Raw genomic sequence first — 21,115 nt, forward strand, 5'->3', positions numbered from 1 at the left:
AAAAGGCTAATTTATCATTAGAAAACACTTTTGCAATTATGTTAGCCCAGCTGAAAACTGTTGTCCTGATTAAATATGCAATAAAATTGGCCTTCTTAGACTAGTTGAGTATCTGGCGCATCAGCATTTGTGGGTTTGATTACAGGCTCAAAATGGCCAGAAACAAAGTACTTTCTTCTAAAACTCGTCAATCTATTCTTGTTCTGAGAAAAGAAGGCTATTCCATGTGAGAAATTGCCAAGAAACTGAAGATCTCGTACAACGCTATGTGCTACTCCCTTCACAGAACAGAGCAAACTGTCTCTAACCAGAATAGAAAGAGGATTGGGAGGCCCCGGTACACAACTGAGCAAGAGGACAAGTACATTAGAGTGTATAGTTTGAGAAACAGACACCTCACAAGTCCTCAACTGGCAGCTTTGTTAAATACTACCTGCAAAACCCTAGTCTCAATGTCAACAGTGAAGAGGCGACTCTGGGATGCTGGCCTTCTAGGCAGAGTTCCTCTGTCCAGTGTCTGTGTTCTTTTGCCTATCTTAATCTTTTCTTTATATTGGCCAGTCTGAGATATGGCTTTTTCTTTGCAACTCTGCCTAGAAGGCCAGCATCCCAGAGTCGCCTCTTCACTGTTGACGTTGAGACTGGTGTTTTGTGGGACTTGTGAGGTGTTTGTTTCTCAAACTAGACACTCTAATGTACTTGTCCTCTTGCTCAGTTGTGCACCGGGGCCTCCCACTCCTCTTTCTATTCTGGTTAGATTCAGTTTGCGCTGTTCTGTGAAGGGAGTGCTTTTCTTTCAAAAACATGGACATTTCTAAGTGACCCCAAACTTTCGAACGGTAGTGTATGTATATATATATATATATATATATATATATATATATATATATATAATTAAATACAGTAATATGAGATCTGTATGTAAAACATTTACATTTAAAATTTTTGCCATTTAGCAGATGCTCTTATCCAGAGCGGCTTACAGTAAGTGCATTTATTTTAAAATAGCTAGATGAGACAACCACATAGCAGTCAAATATACAGGATGCTAACATTCCATTCCAGCTAAACAATGCATATATAGCATTTAGCAAAAAACTCATTTTCATACACATCTAAAATCTATGAATAAAAAATCTGAGAACAGTTATATTTTACACACAGATGATGGTACCCATAAGCAATCATTTGTGATGAAAAAGCAGAAGAGTTGGTGGATATAGCATTTTGGAAATAAACTCTTCCTTCATAAAAGAAGACTGTAATGGGGACATTTCAGATGCAGAAACAGTCATTGATTTTTCCCACATTTTGTTGGGTTACAAAGTGGGATTAAAGTGGATTTAATTGTCATTTTTGTTCAACGAGCTACACAACATACTCTGTAATATCAAAGTAGAAGAACAATTCTAACATTTATTACAATGTTGAAAAATAAAACACTAATACCTTGATTACATAAGTATTCAACCCCCTGAGACAATACATGTGAGAAACACAGTTGGCAGCGATTACAGTTGTGAGTCTTTCTGGGTAAGTCTCTAAGAGCTTTGCACACCTGGATTGTGCAATATTTACCCATTATTATTTAAAAATCCTTCAAGCTATGTCAAGTTGGTTGTTGATCTTGAGATAGATTTTCAAGCCAATTTATGTCAAAACTGTAACTAGGCCACTCAGGGAAATTCAATGTTGTCTTAGCAACTCCAGTGTAAATTTGTCCTTGTGTTTTAAGTTATTGTCCTGCTGAAAGGTGAATTTGTCTCCCAGTGTCTGTTGCAAGGAAGACTGAACCAGGTTTTCCTCTAGGATTTTGTCTGTGCTTAGCTGCCTTCCGTTTCTTTTTATTTAAAAAAACTCTCTAGTCCTTGCCAATGACAAGCATGCCCATAACATGATGCAGCCACCACCATGCTTGAAAATATGAAGAGTGGTACTCAGTGATGTGTTGTGTTGGATTTTCCCCAAATATAATGCTTTGTATTCAGGACAAAAAGTTAATTTATTTGCAAACATGTTTTGCAGTATTACTTTATTGCCTTGTTGAAAACAGGATGCATGTTTTGGAATATTGTTTATTCTGTACAAGCTTCCGAATTTTCACTCTGTCATTTAGGTAAGTATTGCGGAGTAACTACGATGTTGTTGATCCATCCTCAGTTTTCTACTATCACAGCAATTACACTTTGTAACTGTTTTAAAATCAGCATTGGCCTTATGGTGGAATTCCTGAGCAGTTTCCTTTCTCTCTGGCAACTGAGTTAGGAAGGAGGCCTATATCTTTGTAGTGACTGCGTGTATTGATACACCACTCAAAACCGAATTAATAACTTAACCATGCTCAAGGGGATATTCAGCGTCTTCTTACCAATCGGTGCCCTTCGTTGCGAGAAATTGAAAAAACTCCCTGGTCTTTGTGGTTGAATCTGTGCATAAAATTCACTACTCGATTGAGGGACATTACAGATAATTGTATGTGTGGGTTAGTCATAAAACAATTATGTTAACCACTATTATTGAACACAGAATGAGTCAATGAAACTGATTATGTGATTTGTTAAGCACATTTTTACTCCTGAATTTATTGAGGCTTGCCATAACAAACGTGTTGAATACTTATTGACTCAAGACATTTCAGCTTTTCATTTTGTATTAATTTGTCACGCCCTGACCATAGAGAGCCGTAGTTTCTTTATGGTATAGTAGGTCAGGGCGTGACTGGGGTGTTCTAGTCTATGATTTCTATGTGGTGTTCTAGTTTTCAAATTTCTATGTTGGTGTGCTTGATATGGTTCCCAATTAGAGGCAGCTGGTAATCGTTGTCTCTAATTGGGGATCATATTTAGGTAGCCTTTTTTCCACCTGTGTTTTGTGGGATATTGAATTTTGTATTTTGAGTTAGTGTATGTAGCACCTCTGTAGTCACTGTTTGTGTTTTGTTTTATAGTTTCACTTTAATAAATTATGTGGAACTGTAATCATGCTGTGCCTTGGTCCTTCTCTACAAATGAATGTGACATAATTTTGAAATGATTCTACAAACTAAATATATGTTTGACATAGTGTGTGTGTAGATCAGTGACACAAAATCTCTAATAAATATAATGTAAATGCAGGCTGTAACATAACAACATGTAGAAAAGGTCAAGGGGTGTGAATACTTTCTGAAGGTACTGTAACTAAAGTAACTGTAACTAATATTCAGTTCAGACACAATGTTTAGCATCTTTGGAGTTTCTTTATTACACTTCATTTCCACTGTTCTGCTTGTGAAACTCAAGGTGTGGGTGATGGTCACTAGTGTGGGCTGATGGTCATTAGTGTGGGTTGATGGTCACTAGTGTGCGTTGATGGTCACTAGTGTGGGTTGATGGTCACTAGTGTGGGTTGATGGTCACTAGTGTGGGTTGATGGTCACTAGTGTGGGTTGACGGTCATTAGTGTGGGTTGACGGTCACTAGTGTGGGTTGACGGTCACTAGTCTGGGTTGATGGTCACTAGTCTGGGTTGATGGTCACTAGTGTGGGTTGACGGTCACTAGTGTGGGTTGACGGTCATTAGTGTGGGTTGACGGTCACTAGTGCGGTTTGACGTCATTAGTGTGAGTTGATCAAATCCAATTTTATTGGTCACGTACACATATTTAGCAGATGTTTTTGCAGGTGTAGCGAAATGCTAGTGTGGGTTGATGGTCATTAGACCTGATAATGAATGTTATGGATTATTCCCATATCAGTTGACAGTGATTGACGAAAGAATGGAGGTCCAAGTACAAGGACTGAGGACACGCTGATTATTCACTGTTGTATTGTATTGATGACGTTCTGAACACTGTGTGATTCAGTAGCAGCTGACAAGGTCGTTGCCTTTTTGTTTTGACTTCCTACAAGCCTCTCAGGCTGCTGTTTCCAGAACATTTGGTGCTGTCTGATTAAGATATAAAGGTTCTGTCTCCAAGAGGCCAGTTAGACATGTTCTCTGCTTCAATGCTGGGTGGTTTCTCCCTGTTGCAACTTGTAATTAACAGGGTTGATTTTTGATTGACTTCATCTACAACTGCTCTCCTTTTTGTTCACCTGGAAATGTTTATTACACAGGCAAAACGTGAATTAGGAGCAATTCCACTTCACACTGTAGTGACTGAGATGAGTTCCCCCTCACAATTTACAAAACCATATTGCTCATTATTATCCTACATAACATAAAGGTGCATATTGTGAAGAGGGTGTATGTGGTATAAAGTTACACTGTTTACAACATTCCAGGCTATATTTGGGTATTTATATTGGATCTCAGTGATGATACAGAAGAGGATGTCATTCATTCCAACCCAGCATGTCTCTGGGTTGGAAACTTCACACTGTGTGATGCCCAGACTACACTACTAGACATCCCAGTATTCTGACTGTCGTCTTGTTGTCTGTCCCATAGAGGAATATGTCATTAGGATATTATTTGCTAAGGATGGGAGTTATATACAGCTATTATGGAGCACAGATACAGAATCCGAGCTGACAAGGTAAAAATCTGTCATTCGGCCCTTGAACAAGGCAGTTAACCCAGTGTTCCTAGGCCGTCAATGTAAATAAGAATTTGTTCTTAACTGAATTGCCTAGTTAAATAAAGGTTAAATAAAAAATAAATAAACATTTGACAGGTGACTGTTGTTGTGAAATGGACTTTATCAAATACATTTGATTAATTGATTGTTTGAGCCATATATTTCTAAATACTCCGATGGCAGGTAATCAAACAAAAGTAGCAAATGGACCCTCTTTTTGGGGGGGGTACCTGTACCTAAAGTCCTTGCTGGATTACGAGCGAAATCATCCATCGTCATATTGACCATCATATCATTGGTGGAAACCTATCCATCCTCTCATCCTTATCTGCCAATCAGAGTGCAGAATTCTTTCAGCATACTGTGGCGTATTCATTAAGGAAACCGTTTACCGTTAAAGAACCAAACAAAAGCAAACAGAGCAAAACGAGAGTTTCTATTGGACACATGAAGCTAGGTCTCTCCCCGTTTCGTTCTGCTTGCTTCCGTAAAAGAAACGTTTTGCAACAGAATTGGCGTAATGAATACGCTCCTAATTACAAACACGGAAATACTGTGTAGTTAGGACGACGTCAACGTTGAGTCGCTGATGCAGATGTCAACAATTTGCACGATAGCTGATTTGATATTCATAGCGAAATTACTCACAATTTAGACACATACCTAGCTATCTAGATAGTGCATCACATATTCCGTTTTCAATCTATGGAGTTTTTGCAGTTTCTATCATGGGCGTGCATCGTATTTACAGTCGGGATGTTCTCGACTGGACTGTAAGTTTGACAGCTTTCTGCTTTTCAGAGAAACTATCTGGCTAAGTAGCCAACGTTAGCTAGATAACTGTTCTTTACTGCCAACATCGCAAACTTGGGCAGAGACCAAATTCAGTTCTAATTTGCTTGTTTGAATTGCATTAAACTGCGGAAACATAGCTAGCTAGGTGTTGGTTAGCTAGCCAGCTGGTCCACCCTTATCTCACAGATATGAGTTAATCAAATATTTGCTTAGTTATTCGTTCAATGCCCGAGGCTTGTGTAAATAGAATACTCAGGACAGGTGATAATAAAATCATGTTTTAGTTCAGTTCCTTCCTTTTTCTTATGCTAGATTTGTGTGTGTGTGTGTGTGTGTGTGTCAGGACGGACCTGAAGAAGATGAGAGCTTCCAAAAGTGCAGATAACGTCCAGTTCCTCCCCTTCCTCACCACATGCCTCAAGTAAGCTGTGTGTGTGCTGCCTAGGCAACGTGCCAGTGACCACTAATCAAACCCGGGTCATCTGCACAACTCATACTGTGTTAGCACACTGAGCTAATGTCTAGTCTGTCTCTATAGTAACCTGGGCTGGCTGTATTATGGGATACTGAAGACGGATGGGACTCTGGTCCTGGTTAACACCATAGGAGCCTGTCTACAGTCCCTCTACATCCTCTCCTACTGCCACTACACCAATGACAAGGTGAGCCGACCAGTGTTTTATAGTCTCTCCTACTGCCACTACACCAATGACAAGGTGAGCTGACCACAGTGTTTTACAGTCTCTCCTACTGCCACTACACCAATTTATTTTATTTATTTTTTATTTCACCTTTATTTAACCAGGTAGGCAAATTGAGAACACGTTCTCATTTACAATTGCGACCTGGCCAAGATAAAGCAAAGCAGTTTGACACATACAACAACACATAGTTACACATGGAGTAAAACAAACATACAGTCAATAATACAGTGAAAAATAAGTCTATATACAATATGAGCAAGTGAGGTGAGATAAGGGAGGTGAAGGCAAACAAAATATATATATAAATAAATAAAAATATAAAAAGGCCATGGTGGCGAAGTAAATACAATATAGCAAGTAAAAAAAGTAGAGATAGTAGAGATAGAAAAAAGTAGAGATAGAAATAATGGGGTGCAAAGGAGCAAAATAAATAAATAAATACAGTAGGTAAAGAGGTAGTTGTTTGGGCTAAATTATAGATGGGCTATGTACAGGTGCAGTAATCTATGAGCTGCTCTGACAGCTGGTGCTTAAAGCTAGTGAGGGAGATAAGTTTCCAGTTTCAGAGATTTTTGTAGTTCGTTCCAGTTATTGGCAGCAGAGAACTGGAAGGAGAGGCGGCCAAAGGAAGAATTGGTTTTGGGGGTGACCAGAGAGATATACCCGCTGGAGCGCGTGCTACAGGTAGGTACTGCTATGGTGACCAGCGAGCTGAGATAAGGGGGGACTTTACCTAGCAGGGTCTTGTAGATGACCTGGAGCCAGTGGGTTTGACGACGAGTATGAAGCGAGGGCCAGCCAACGAGAGTGTACAGGTCGCAGTGGTGGGTAGTATATGGGGCTTTGGTGACAAAACGGATGGCACTGTGATAGACTGCATCCAATTTATTGAGTAGGGTTTTGGAGGCTATTTTGTAAATGACATCACCGAAGTCGAGGATTGGTAGGATGGTCAGTTTTACAAGGGTATGTTTGGCAGCATGAGTGAAGGATGCTTTGTTGCGAAATAGGAAGCCAATTCTAGATTTAACTTTGGATTGGAGATGTTTGATGTGAGTCTGGAAGGAGAGTTTACAGTCTAACCAGACACCTAGGTATTTGTAGTTGTCCACATATTCTAAGTCAGAGCCGTCCAGAGTAGTGATGTTGGACAGGCGGGCAGGTGCTGGCAGCGATCGGTTGAAGAGCATGCATTTAGTTTTACTTGTATTTAAGAGCAAATGGAGGCCACGGAAGGAGAGTTGTATGGCATTGAAGCTCGCCTGGAGGGTTGTTAACACAGTGTCAAAAGAAGGGCCAGAAGTATACAGAATAGTGTCGTCTGCGTAGAGATGGATCAGAGAATCACCAGCAGCAAGAGCGACATCATTGATGTATACAGAGAAGAGAGTCGGTCCAAGAATTGAACCCTGTGGCACCCCCATAGAGACTGCCAGAGGCCCGGACAACAGACCCTCCGATTTGACACACTGAACTCGATCAGAGAAGTAGTTGGTGAACCAGGCGAGGCAATCATTAGAGAAACCAAGGCTGTCGAGTCTGCCGATGAGGATGTGGTGATTGACAGAGTCAAAAGCCTTGGCCAGGTCAATGAATACGGCTGCACAGTATTGTTTCCTATCGATGGCGGTTAAGATATCGTTTATGACCTTGAGCGTGGCTGAGGTGCACCCATGGCCAGCTCTGAAACCAGATTGCATAGTGGAGAAGGTATGGTGGGATTCGAAATGGTCGGTAATCTGTTTGTTGACTTGGCTTTCGAAGACCTTAGAAAGGCAGGGTAGGATAGATATAGGTCTGTAGCTGTTAGGGTCAAGAGTGTCCCCCCCTTTGAAGAGGGGGATAACCGCAGCTGCTTTCCAATCTTTGGGAATCTCAGACGACACGAAAGAGAGGTTGAAAAGGCTAGTAATAGGGGTGGCAACAATTTCAACAGATAGTTTTAGAAAGAAAGGGTCCAGATTATCTAGCCCGGCTGATTTGTAAGGGTCCAGATTTTGCAGCTCTTTCAGAACATCAGCTGACTGTATTTGGGAGAAAGAGAAATGGGGAAGGCTTGGGCGAGTAGCAGAGGGGAGGGCAGTGCTGTTGACCGGGGTAGGGGCAGCCAGGTGGAAAGCATGGCCAGCCGTAGAAAAATGCTTATTGAAATTCTCAATTATAGTGGATTTGTCGGTGGTGACAGTGTTTCCTATCTTCAGTGCAGTTGGAAGCTGGGAGGTGTTCTTATTCTCCATGGACTTTACAGTGTCCCAGAACTTTTTTGAATTTGTGTTGCAGGAAGCAAATTTCTGCTTGAAAAAGCTAGCCTTGGCTTTTCTAACTGCCTGTGTATATTGGTTTCTAGCTTCCCTGAAAAGTTGCATATCACGGGGGCTGTTCGATGCTAATGCAGAACGCCATAGGATGTTTTTCTGTTGGTTAAGGGCAGTCAGGTCAGGAGAGAACCAAGGGCTATATCTGTTCCTGGTTCTAAATTTCTTGAATGGGGCATGCTTATTCAAGATGGTGAGGAAGGCATTTAAAAAAAATATCCAGGCATCCTCTACTGACGGGATGAGATCAATATCCTTCCAGGATACATCGGCCAGGTCGATCAGAAAGGCCTGCTCGCTGAAGTGTTTCAGGGAGCGTTTGATAGTGATGAGTGGAGGTCGTTTGACCGCTGACCCATTACGGATGCAGGCAATGAGGCAGTGATTGCTGAGATCTTGGTTGAAAACAGCAGAGGTGTATTTGGAGGGCAAGTTGGTTAGGATGATATCTATGAGGGTGCCCGTGTTTACGGAATTGGGGTGGTACCTGGTAGGTTCATTGATAATTTGTGTGAGATTGAGGGCATCAAGCTTAGATTGTAGGATGGCTGGGGTGTTAAGCATGTTCCAATTTAGGTCGCGTAGCAGCACAAGCTCTGAAGATAGATGGGGGGGCAATCAGTTCACATATGGTGTCCAGAGCACAGCTGGGGGCAGAGGGTGGTCTATAGCAGGCGGCAACGGTGAGAGACTTGTTTTTAGAGAGGTGGATTTTTAAAAGTAGAAGTTCAAATTGTTTGGGAACAGACCTGGATAGTAAAACAGAACTCTGCAGGCAATCTTTGCAGTAGATTGCAACACCGCCCCCTTTGGCCGTTCTATCTTGTCTGAAAATCTTGTAGTTGGGGATGAAAATGTCAGAATTTTTGGTGGTCTTTCTAAGCCAGGGTTCAGACACTGCTAAAACATCCGGGTTGGCAGAGTGAGCTAAAGCAGTGAACAAAACAAACTTAGGGAGGAGGCTTCTAATGTTAACATGCATGAAACCAAGGCTATTACGGTTACAGAAGTCATCAAAAGAGAGCGCCTGGGGAATATGAGTGGAGCTAGGTACTGCAGGGCCTGGATTCACCTCTACATCACCAGAGAAACAGAGGAGGAGTAGGATAAGGGTACGGCTAAAAGCTATGAGAATTGGTCGTCTAGAGCATCTAGAACAGAGAGTAAAAGGACGTTTCTGGGGGCGATAAAATAGCTTCAAGGAATAATGTACAGACAAAGGTATGGTAGGATGTGAATACAGTGGAGGTAAACCTAGGTATTGAGTGATGATGAGAGAGATATTGTCTCTAGAAACATCATTGAAACCAGGTGATGTCATCGCATATGTGGGTGGTGGAAATGAAAGGTTGGATATGGTATAGTGAGCAGGGCTAGAGGCCCTACAGTGAAATAAGCCAATAAACACTAACCAGAACAGCAGTGGACAAGGCATATTTACATTAAGGAGAGGCATGCTTAATCGAGTGATCAATAAGGGTCCAGTGAGTAGAGGTTGGTTGGGGTCACGGCGATCCAGACAGCTGGCCGGGTAGATGGCTATCTAGATAGCATAGGATGGAGGTCTATTTTTAGACACCTCGTGCGTTTCCGTCGGTAGATTAGTGGGGTTCCGTGTCTTGTAGAGGGGATCAATCCAATTGGCAAAATAGATATAGTGACCCAAGAAAAAAAAAAAAAGAAAAAAAAAATTGTCCGAAATACTTATTAAGATAGCAGCCGATAAGACAGCTAACGATTAGCGGGCCCCAGGTGAGCGTTCGGGTAACGTCGCGACGGAGGTGCCAGTTGGATAACTCCCTCGGGCAGATAACGTCGGCAGTCAATCGTGAAGGCCCGGTGGGGCTCCGTATCTGCAGCAAAAAAAAAAACAGGTCCGGATAGGTGACTGTAGCCCAGGAATGGCTGATGGAACTCCTCAGCTGGCTAGCTCCAGAATAATTTAAGTTTGCTCCGGGATCGACGTAAGCCAATAGTCACACGGTTTGCAGCTAGCTAGCTGCGAAATCAAGGTGCAAATGTCCAGAGCCTGCGGCTGAAATCCGGGGAAACTGAGAGAAAAAAAAATGGTATGCGGTATGCTCCGGTCTGAGTCGCGTTGCACAAAAGTGCCGGTAAATTATCGAGCTAAAGGAATAGCTGATGACCACAAAACGTGGGCAGCTGAAACACCAACGCTAGCCAGCAAGCCGGCTAACTTCTGGGCAGCTTCAAATTAGCTTTCGGCTAGCTTTCGGCTAACTTCTGGTTAGCTTTCTGGCTAACTTCTGATTAGCCCCTGGTTAGCTTCACTGTGGATTTTCAGATTTGAGGTAAATAATACTTTTTTGTTGTAATTGGTGAGGCGGGTTGCAGGAAAGCTTTTGTAGTTGAGTTCTTGGATAATAAAAAAATATAAAAGATATGCGAAGAAGGTGTAAATATATATATACAGGACAAGACAGTACGAGGACAAAAATGACGTCTGAACTGCTAAGCCATCTATCATCAGTGTTTTATAGTCTCTCCTAATACCACTACACCAATGACAAGGTGAGCTGACCACAGTGTTTTATAGTCTCCTACTGCCACTACACCAATGACAAGGTGAGCTGACCACAGTGTTTTATAGTCTCTCCTAATGCCACTACACCAATGACAAGGTGAGCTGACCACAGTGTTTTATAGTCTCCTACTGCCACTACACCAATGACAAGGTGAGCTGACCACAGTGTTTTATAGTCTCTCCTACTGCCACTACACCAATGACAAGGTGACCTGACCACAGTGTTTTATAGTCTCTCCTACTGCCACTACACCAATGACAAGGTGAGCTGACCACAGTGTTTTATAGTCTCTCCTACTGCCACTACACCAATGACAAGGTGAGCTGACCACAGTGTTTTATAGTCTCTCCTAATGCCACTACACCAATGACAAGGTGAGCTGACCACAGTGTTTTATAGTCTCTCCTAATGCCACTACACCAATGACAAGGTGAGCTGACCACAGTGTTTTATAGTCTCTCCTACTGCCACTACACCAATGACAAGGTGAGCTGACCACAGTGTTTTATAGTCTCTCCTAATGCCACTACACCAATGACAAGGTGAGCTGACCACAGTGTTTTATAGTCTCTCCTACTGCCACTACACCAATGACAAGGTGAGCCGACCAGTGTTTTATAGACTCTCCTAATGCCACTACACCAATGACAAGGTGAGCTGACCACAGTGTTTTATAGTCTCTCCTACTGCCACTACACCAATGACAAGGTGAGCTGACCACAGTGTTTTATAGTCTCTCCTACTGCCACTACACCAATGACAAGGTGAGCTGACCACAGTGTTTTATAGTTACTTATCGCATAGATACGGCCAGACCTGAATCCCCCAGGAGTGCATTCGTTTGTCTTCGAGATGGTCTGGTAGATATCATAATGATGTTTTTCTGTAGATATTCCAGGTTTTTTGCTTTAGTTCATTGTTTGTATTTTTCCGTTAGGGTTTGAAGTACACTTTTAGTATATCTGCCCACTGGTTCACTGCTTGAAGCCTAGTTTTAGGGTGTGTGCCAAAATGTTTAAAACTAGTAAACTTGTGTGTGTGTTCGTTCCAGAGGCGAGTGACCTCTCAGACGTTACTAGCAGGAGGAGTGGTCTGTGGAGGCTGGCTGTACTTCAGTGTTCTCCTGCCTCAGGGAGAGTCTCAGCTGGCCCAGCTAGGTCTCACCTGCAGCCTGTTCACTATCAGCATGTACCTGAGTCCACTCGCTGACCTGGTAAATATGCAAACCTTTTCTGACACAGTGTTTATACAATATGCACCCTATGTCCACGCATTGGACACATTCTTCCACGCACTGGTGAAGAAACTTTTATACAACTTTAACACAACGTTCAGATAACATACACTCACTAGCCTGGCAAACAGACCTATTTTTCCAATGTTCTGATACCTACCACCCTGATACCCACTATACTCCGATTCCTCACATACTCTCATAAATATGTAAGGTAGACCAACAACAGGCCAATAAGATTCCATGTTCAGAACATGACCACCTCTAATCACTCTCTCTCCCCTTGCCCTTTGACTCCTCTCTTTCCCTCTGTTGCCTCTGTGTTACTGTTTATTCCTCCGCCGCATGATATGGGCAAAAAGTCGAATTGTGCTTATTTTTTGGGGGGTGCAGATTAGAGGTCGACCGATTCATCGGAATGGCCGATTAATTAGGGCCGATTTCAAGTTTTCATAACAATCGGAAATCGGTAATTTTGGATGCCGATTTTGCCGATTAAAAAAAAATAATAATAATTGTATTTATTAATTTTTTTACACCTTTATTTAACTAGGCAAGTCAGTTAAGAACACATTCTTATATTCAATGACGGCCTAGGAACGGTGGGTTAACTGCCTTATTCAGGGGAAGAACGACAGACTTTTACCTTGTCAGCTCAGCGATTCAATCTTGCAACCTTACGGTTAACTAGTCCAACGCTCTAACCACCTGCCTCACGAGGAGCACGCCTGTTACGCGAATGCAGTAAGAAGCCAAGGTAAGTTGCTAGCTACCATTAAACTTATCTTATAAAAAACAATTAATCAATCAATCATAATCACTAGTTATATCTACACATGGTTGATGATATTACTAGTTTATCTAGCGTGTCCTGCGTTGCATTTAATCGATGCGGTGGCATTCGCGAAAAAGGACTGTCGTTGCTCCAACGTGTACCTAACCATAAACATCAATGCCTTTCTTAAAATCAATACACAAGTATATATTTTTAAACCTGCATATTTAGCTAAAAGAAATCCAGGTTAACAGGCAATATTAACCAGGTGAAATTGTGTCACTTCTCTTGCGTTCATTGCACGCAGAGTCAGAGTATATGCAACAGTTTGGGCCGCCTGGCTCATTGTGAACTAATTTGCCAGAATTTTACGTAATTATGTAACATTGAAGGTTGTGCAATGTAACAGGAATATTTAGACTTATGGATGCCACCCGTTAGATAAAATACGGAACGGTTCCGTACTTCACTGAAATAATAAACTTTTTGTTTTCGAGATGATAGTTTCCGGATTCGACCATATTAATGACCTAAGGCTCGTATTTCTGTTATTATGTTATAATTAAGTCTATGATTTGATAGAGTAGTCTGACTGAGCGATGGTAGGCACCAGCACGCTCGTAAGCATTCATTCAAACAGCACTTTCGTGCGTTTTGCCAGCAGCTCTGCTGTTTATGACTTCAAGCCTATCAACTCCTGAGATTAGGCTGGTGTAACCGATGTGAAATGGCTAGCTAGTTAGCGGGGTGCGCGCTAATAGCGTTTCAAACGTCATTCGCTCTGAGACTTGGAGTAGTTGTTCCCCTTGCTCTGCATGGGTAACGCTGCTTCGAGGGTGGCTGTTGTCGATGTGTTCCTGGTTCGAGCCCAGGTAGGAGCGAGGAGAGAGACGGAAGCTATACTGTTACACTGGCAATACTAAAGTGCCTATAAGAACATCCAATAGTCAAAGGTATATGAAATACAAATCGTATAGAGAGAAATAGTCCTATAATAACTACAACCTAAAACTTCTTACCTGGGAATATTGAAGACTCATGTTAAAAGGAACCACCAGCTTTCATATGTTCTCATGTTCTGAGCAAGGAACTTAAACGTTAGCTTTTTTACATGGCACATATTGCACTTTTACTTTCTTCTCCAACACTTTGTTTTTGCATTATTTAAACCAAATTGAACATGTTTCATAATTTATTTGAGGCTAAATTGATTTTATTGATGTAATATATTAAGTTAAAGTAAGTCTTCATTCAGTATTGTTGTAATTGTCATTATTACAAATAAATAAATAAAAATCGTCTGATTAATCGATATCGGCTTTTTTGGTCCTCCAATAAACGGTATCGGCGTTGAAAAATCATAATCGGCCGACCTCTAGTGCAAATATTGCGATATATACTGAACAAAAATCTAAACTCAATATGCAACAACTGAGTTACAGTTCATATAAGGAAATCAGCGAATTGAAATAAATTCATTAGGCCCTAATCTGGATTTCACATGACTGGGCAGGGGCTCAGCCATGGGTGGGCCTGGGAGGGAATAGGAAGTGTGCTGCTTGAGTGACGGGGCAGGGCTTGGTGTGTGGGAAGCAGCTGCAAGAAGGGAGAGGAAGAGAGACAAACTGAGTGAACTATAAAAACGGATGTTACACGTGGCGTTTCTAAATATTGCAATATGGATGTCTTCCTATATGGATATTGCACATGTCAATATTGCGATTTTGATGTGAATTGGATGAATTGTACAGCCCTGCCCTCCACCTTCCTGTTTGTCTCATTCTCCCTCTGTCTGTCTCCTCATATCATCCTGTGTCTATTTCCTGCCTTTCTCTCATCTTTTCTTCCTGTTGTTCAGGGTTTGTGTTTTATCCCTTCTACTCTTTCTGGATACGTTGGAACTGTGTCAATTCATCACCCCCTCGTCTCTCTCTCTCCCCCTCCTCTCTCTCTCTCCCCCTCGTCTCTCTCTCTCCCCCTCGTCTCTCTCTCCCTCTCTCTCTCTCCCCCTCTCCCTCTCTCTCTACACCTTTCCCTCTCTCGCCCCCTCTCCTCTCTCGCCCCCTCTCCTCTCTCGCCCCCTCTCCTCTCTCGCCCCCTCTCCTCTCTCGCCCCCTCTCGTCCCTTCTCCACTCTCGTCCCTTCTCCTCTCTCGCCCCCTCTCCTCTCTCGCCCCCTCTCCTCTCTCGCCCCCTCTCCTCTCTCGCCCCCTCTCCTCTCTCGCCCCCTCTCCTCTCTCGCCCCCTCTCCTCTCTCGCCCCCTCTCCTCTCTCGCCCCCTCTCCTCTCTCGCCCCCTCTCCTCTCTCCCCTCTCTCGTCCCCTCTCGCCCCTCTCCTCTCTCGCCCCCTCTCGTCCCTTCTCCTCTCTCGCCCACTCTCCTCTCTCGCCCCCTCTCGTCCCCTCTCCTCTCTCGCCCCCTCTCTTCTCTGTCAGATGGAGATCGTGCGTACTGGTAGTGTGGAGCGTTTGTCCTTCTCTTTGACTGTAGCTACGTTCCTCACCTCAACATCCTGGACGCTCTATGGACTACAGCTGCAAGACTACTATATCATGGTGTGTGTGTATACAGTGCATTCGGAAAGTATTCAGACCCCTTGACTTTTTCCACGTTACAGCCTTATTTTGAAATGTATAAAATAATTTTTCCCCCTCATCAATCTACATAGAATACCCCATAATGACAAAGCAAAAACAAGTTTTATAGACATTTTTGCAACTGTATTAATTTATAAAAAATACACAACTAAAATATCACATTTACATAAGTATTCAGACCCTTTACTCTGTACTTTGGCAGCGATTATAGCCTCGGGTCTTCTTGGGTATGACACTACAAGCTTGGCACACCTGTATCTGAGGAGTTTCTCTCATTCTTCTCTGCAGATCAGCTCTGTCAGGTTGGATGGGGAATGTCGCTGCACAGCTATTTTCAGGTCTCTCCAGAGATGTTTGATCGGGTTCAAGTCTGGGCTCAGGCTGGGCCACTCAAGGACATTCAGTGACTTGTCCCGAAGCCACTTCTGCATTGTCTTGGCAGGGTTGTTGTCCTGTTAGAAGGTCCTGAGCGCTCTGGAGCAGATTTTTATCAAGGATCTCTCTGTACTTTGCTACGTTCATCTTTCCCTCGAACCTGACTAGTCTCCCAGTCCCTGCCTCTGAAAACATCCTCACAGCATGATGCTGCCACCACAATGTTTCACCATAGGGATGGTGCTAGGTTTCCACCAGACGTAACCCTTGGCATTCAGGCCAAATAGTTCAATCTTGGTTTCATCCGAGTAAAGAATCTTGTTTCTCATGGTCTGAGTCTTTAGGTGCATTTTGGCAAACTCCAAGCAGGCTGTCATGTGCCTTTTACTGAGGAGTGGCTTCCATCTGGCCACGATACCATAAAACCCTGATTTGGTGGAGTGCTGCAGAGATGGTTATCCTTCTGGAAGATTCTCCCATCTCCACAGAAGAACTCTGGAGCTATGTCAGAGTGTTCTTGGTCACCTCCCTGACCAAGGCTCTTCTCCCCCGACTGCTCATTTTGGCCGGGTGGCCAACTCTAGGAAGAGTCTTGGTGGTTCCAAAATTCTTCCATTTAAGAATTGTGGAGGTCACTGTGTTCTTGGGGACCTTCAATGCTGCATAAATGGTTTGGTACCCTTCCCAGATTTGTGCCTTGACACAGTCCTGTCTCAGATCTCTACGGACAATTCCTTTGACCTCATGGCTTGGTTTTTGCTCTGACATGCACTGTCAACTGTGGGACCTTATATAGACAGGTGTGTGCCTTTCCAAATCATGTCCAATCAATTGAATTTATCACAAGTGACTCCAATCAAGTTGTAGAAACATCTCAAGGATGATCAATGGAAACAGGATGCACCTGAGCTCAATTTATTTCTGTCTCATAGCAAAGGGTCTGAATACTTACGTAAGTAAGGTTTTTGTTTTTTTAATCTAGTTCTTGCTTTGTCATTATGGGGTATTGTGTGTAGATTGAAGAGAATTTTTTTTATTTAATCAATTTTCGAATGAGGCTGTAAAGTAACAAAATGTGGAAAAAGTCAAGGGGTCTGAATAGACTGTATGTGAGACTAGATGGTAGGGGCTAGATGGAAGGGACTAGATGGAAGGGACTAGATGGTAGGGGCTAGATGGAAGGGGACTGTTAAATGATTGTAAATTACCTTTAGGGAAAGGGGATACCTAGTCAGTTGTACAACTGAAATGTGTCTTCCGCATTTAAGCCAACCCCTCTGAATCAGAGCGGTGCGGAGAACTGCCTTAATCGACATCCAGGTCTTCGGCGCCCGGGGAACAGGGGGTTAACTGCCTTGCTTAGGGGCAGAATGACAGATTTTTACCTTGTCAGCTCGGGGATTCGATCCAGCAATCTTTCGGTTACTGGCCCAATGCTCCTACCCGCCAGGCTTTAACCTCTGTGTGTTTGTTTGTGTGTTCCAGGTTCCAAACACGCCAGGCATTGTGACCAGTCTCATCCGGTTCTTCCTGTTCTGGAGATTTGCATCTGTCAATCAAGGCATGCAATCCTATAAGCTCATCGAAATCTAAGTGGCTGGAGACTCGCACACCAATGGTTACAAGGGAGAGAGATAACAGGCTTCTTGACCCTATCATGGTCAGGCTGTCAATCACTGATATTGTTACTCATATTGTAAATGATTCATGATCACTCCTACCCACCAAGGGTTTAAGAAGACTTTCTCCTCTCAAGGCAGAAGCTGTCCCTAATCACAGATCTAGGATCAGAGTATCCTAGCAACGGGGGATGAAAAATTATGAATAAATATCTGACCCTGTATCAGTGGTTAGGGGCATCTTCCTCATCTTTCTCCCTCCACCACTTCCTTTTAGTGCCTTCTGTCCTAGTCTGAGACATCATTAGTGCCACCTGAGAAATCAACCATGGGCGGGACAGTCCTGCCCTGTCAATCACAGTAGTCTCTTTTACCCAGTGGGAGGTTTTTTGCTCAGCATCAATGTGCTGCTATTGGTTGAATCGCTCTAACTAACAGGGCAGGATGATCCCACCTCTAGTGGGGTTTGAGACCCCCTCACCTTTATAGTTGACTTGTCTGTCCTCATCACTATGGTACCCTGTGAACTAGGGGTGAACAACTGTTCCTGGTAGCCACAGTATCTGCTGGGTTGTTATCCTTCTCTTTTAACTAGACTGATGTACAGTGCATTTGGAAAGTTTTCAGACCCCTTGAGTTTTTCCACATTTTGTTACGTTACAGCCTTACACTAAAATGTATTAAATTGTTTATTTTCCTCATCAATCTACACACAATACCCCAGAATGACAAAGCAAAGAGAGGTTTATTTTTTTATTTTTTTGTACATTTATAAAATTAAAATAAATGGAAATATCACATTTCAGGTATTCAGACCCTTTACTCAGTACTTTGTTAAAGCACCTTTGGTAGCGATTACAGCCTCGAGTCTTCTTGGGTAGGACGCTACAAGCTTGTCACACCTGTATTTGGGGAGTTTCTCCCATTCTTCTCTGCAGATCTTCTCAAACTCTGTCAGGTTGGATGGGAACGTTGCCGCACAGCTTTTTTTAAGGTCTCTCCGGAGATGTTAGATCGGGTTCAAGTCCAGAGACTTCTCCCGAAGCCACTCCTGCATTGTCTTGGCTGTGTGCTTAGGGTCATTATCCTGTTGGAAGGTGAACCTTTGCCTCAGACTGAGAACCTGCACCAGAGCGCTCAGGACTTAATCAAGGATCTCTCTGTACTTTGCTCAGTTCATCTTACCCTCAATCCTGACTAGTCTCCCAGTCCCTGCCGCTGAAAAACATCCCCACAGCATGATGCTGCCACCACCATGCTTCACCGTAGGGATGGTGTCAGGTTTCATCCAGACATGATGCTTGGCATTCAGGCCAAAGAGTTCAGTCTTGGTTTTATCAGAACAGAGAATCTTGTTTCTCATGATCTGATAGTCCTTTGGGTGCCTTTTGGCAAACTCCAAGCGGGCTGTCATGAGCCTTATACTGAGGAGTGGCTTCCATCTAGCTACTCTACCATAAAGGCCTGATAGGTGGAGTTCTGAAAAAAGGTTGTTCTTCTGGAAGGTTCTCCCATCTTCACAAAGGAACTCTGTCAGTGTTCTTGGTCACCTCCCTGACCAAGGCCCTTCTCTCTAGATTTCTTAGTTTGGCCGAGTGGCCAGCTCTAGGAGGAGTCTTGGTGGTTCCAAACTTCTTCCATTTAAGAATGATGGAGGTCACTGTGTTATTGGGGACCTTCAACACTACAGAAATGTTTTGGTACCCTTCCCCATATCTTTTCCTCGAAACAATCCTGTCTCAGATCTCTACGGACAATTCCTTCGACCTCATGGCTTGGTTTTTACTCTGACATGCACTGTCAACTGTGGGACCTTATATAGACAGGTGTGTGCATTTCCAAATCATGGCCAATCAATTGAATTTACCGTAGATGGACTCCAGTCAAGTTGTAGAAACATCTCAAGGATGATCATTGGAAACAGGATGGACCTGAGCTCAATTTCGAGTCTCATCGCAAAGGGTCTGAATACTTATGTATATAAGGTATTTCTGTTTTTTATAGATTTGCAAAAATGTATATAAACCTGTTTTCACTCTGACATCATGGGATATTGTGTAAGCTTGATGATGATTATTATTTAATTAATCCATTTTAGAATAAGGCTGATAATACTTTCTTAAAGCCCTGAATACCTGGATAACCATACGTCTACGGTCTAGACTCGCTAGTCAATCACTTATATGAATGGGTCAGTTAAGTACCACGGAGAGATGAAGCAGGACTGTGTTGGCGGATTCACAGAATCTGAAGGGAATAAGAAGGAAATCTGGAGCCCTCCAACCAGGATTTCTGGAAAACCAGGGAATGTATTGAAAGTTCCTGTAATTGTGCAGCCCTTACCCTAACCCTATTCTAACACTTACCCTACTCTAACCCTAACCCTTACCCTAACCCTTACCCTACTCTAACCCTTACCCTAACCCAACCCTACTCTAACCCTAACCCTTACCCTACTCTAACCCTAACCCTAACCCTTACCCTACTCTAACCCTAACCCTTACCCTTACCCTAACCCTATTTCTGGAAAACAAGGGAATGTATTGAAAGTTACTGTAATTTTGCAGCCCTTACCCTACCCTAACCCTTACCCTAACCCTTACCCTAACCCTAACCCTTACCCTACCCTAACCCTTACCCTTACCCTAACCCTACTCTAACTCTAACCTTAACCCTTACCCTACTCTAACCCTTACCCTAACCCTTACCCTACTCTAACCCTAACCCCAACCCTTACCCTACTCTAACCCTTACCCTAACCCTTACCCTACTCTAACCCTTACCCTTACCCTACTCTAACCCTAACCCTTACCCTACTCTAACCCTAACCCTTACTCTACTCTAAGCAGACCTGGCATGTACTCTACATAATCGGTACTTGTTCTCTAAATCCATGAAATGAGGGAAGACTAAGAATTCCATTCTTATTGTGTTTCATACAATGTTTTTATTGGTTGTATTTGGGTCATGTGTCTTCGTGTGCAAAATGTGTTTATTTTAATTTTTATTGGTTTACGTTTGTCCAAACTAAATATACTGTAAGTATATTGTCTGTGCTCTTTTTGTTGTTGTTGATGCATTGGATTGTGTATAGGGAATTCTACATATGCTATTTTAATGGGATATTATCACTCTGGAAATAAGGGAGTTGGGGCTTTGCTGGTTCTTCAGACTGATTGAAAAAATGTTTTATACTGTTGTCTAACATCCAGTGTTTTTCCTTGTGTGGAAAAGGAGTGTCCACATAGGCCTACTGCTAACATGAATAGGTACAATTTGATTGGCTGAATATGCAGACATATTGAACGAGGTGAGAGCACTGCACTTGACCATGTGGAACACCAGTGGTGTATTCATTAGTCAGTTGCAAAGCGTTTAGCAACAGAAACTGTTTACTCTAAAAGTAAGTTTCTATTGGACAAATTCAGGCAGGTCCCTGCCCATTTGGTTCTGTTTGCTTCCTAGAGTAAATGGTAAACAGTTTCGCAACGGAATCCGACTAATAAATACACCCCTGCTCTTGTAGTTATGTGGGGTTTGTTTGTGTTTTAGGGTTAATGAGGTTACCCTTAGGTTTGTTTGTGTGGAAAGCAGT

General features: G+C 42.8%; 1 protein-coding gene across 1 annotated transcript; it reads left to right on the top strand.

Moving 5' to 3' along the window:
* Nucleotides 1–5,099: 5,099 nt before the first annotated feature.
* LOC129857122 (sugar transporter SWEET1-like) lies at nucleotides 5,100–20,572 on the top strand. The gene is made up of 6 exons (XM_055925068.1): nucleotides 5,100–5,334; nucleotides 5,700–5,777; nucleotides 5,895–6,018; nucleotides 11,973–12,134; nucleotides 15,365–15,484; nucleotides 17,387–20,572. The coding sequence occupies exons 1-6, from the start codon at nucleotides 5,267–5,269 to the stop codon at nucleotides 17,492–17,494; spliced, it is 660 nt and encodes a 219-aa protein (XP_055781043.1). The 5' UTR covers nucleotides 5,100–5,266; the 3' UTR covers nucleotides 17,495–20,572.
* Nucleotides 20,573–21,115: the final 543 nt, after the last annotated feature.

Source organism: Salvelinus fontinalis, chromosome 6 (assembly GCF_029448725.1).
Source record: "Salvelinus fontinalis isolate EN_2023a chromosome 6, ASM2944872v1, whole genome shotgun sequence".
NCBI classification, from domain to species: Eukaryota; Metazoa; Chordata; class Actinopteri; order Salmoniformes; family Salmonidae; genus Salvelinus; species Salvelinus fontinalis.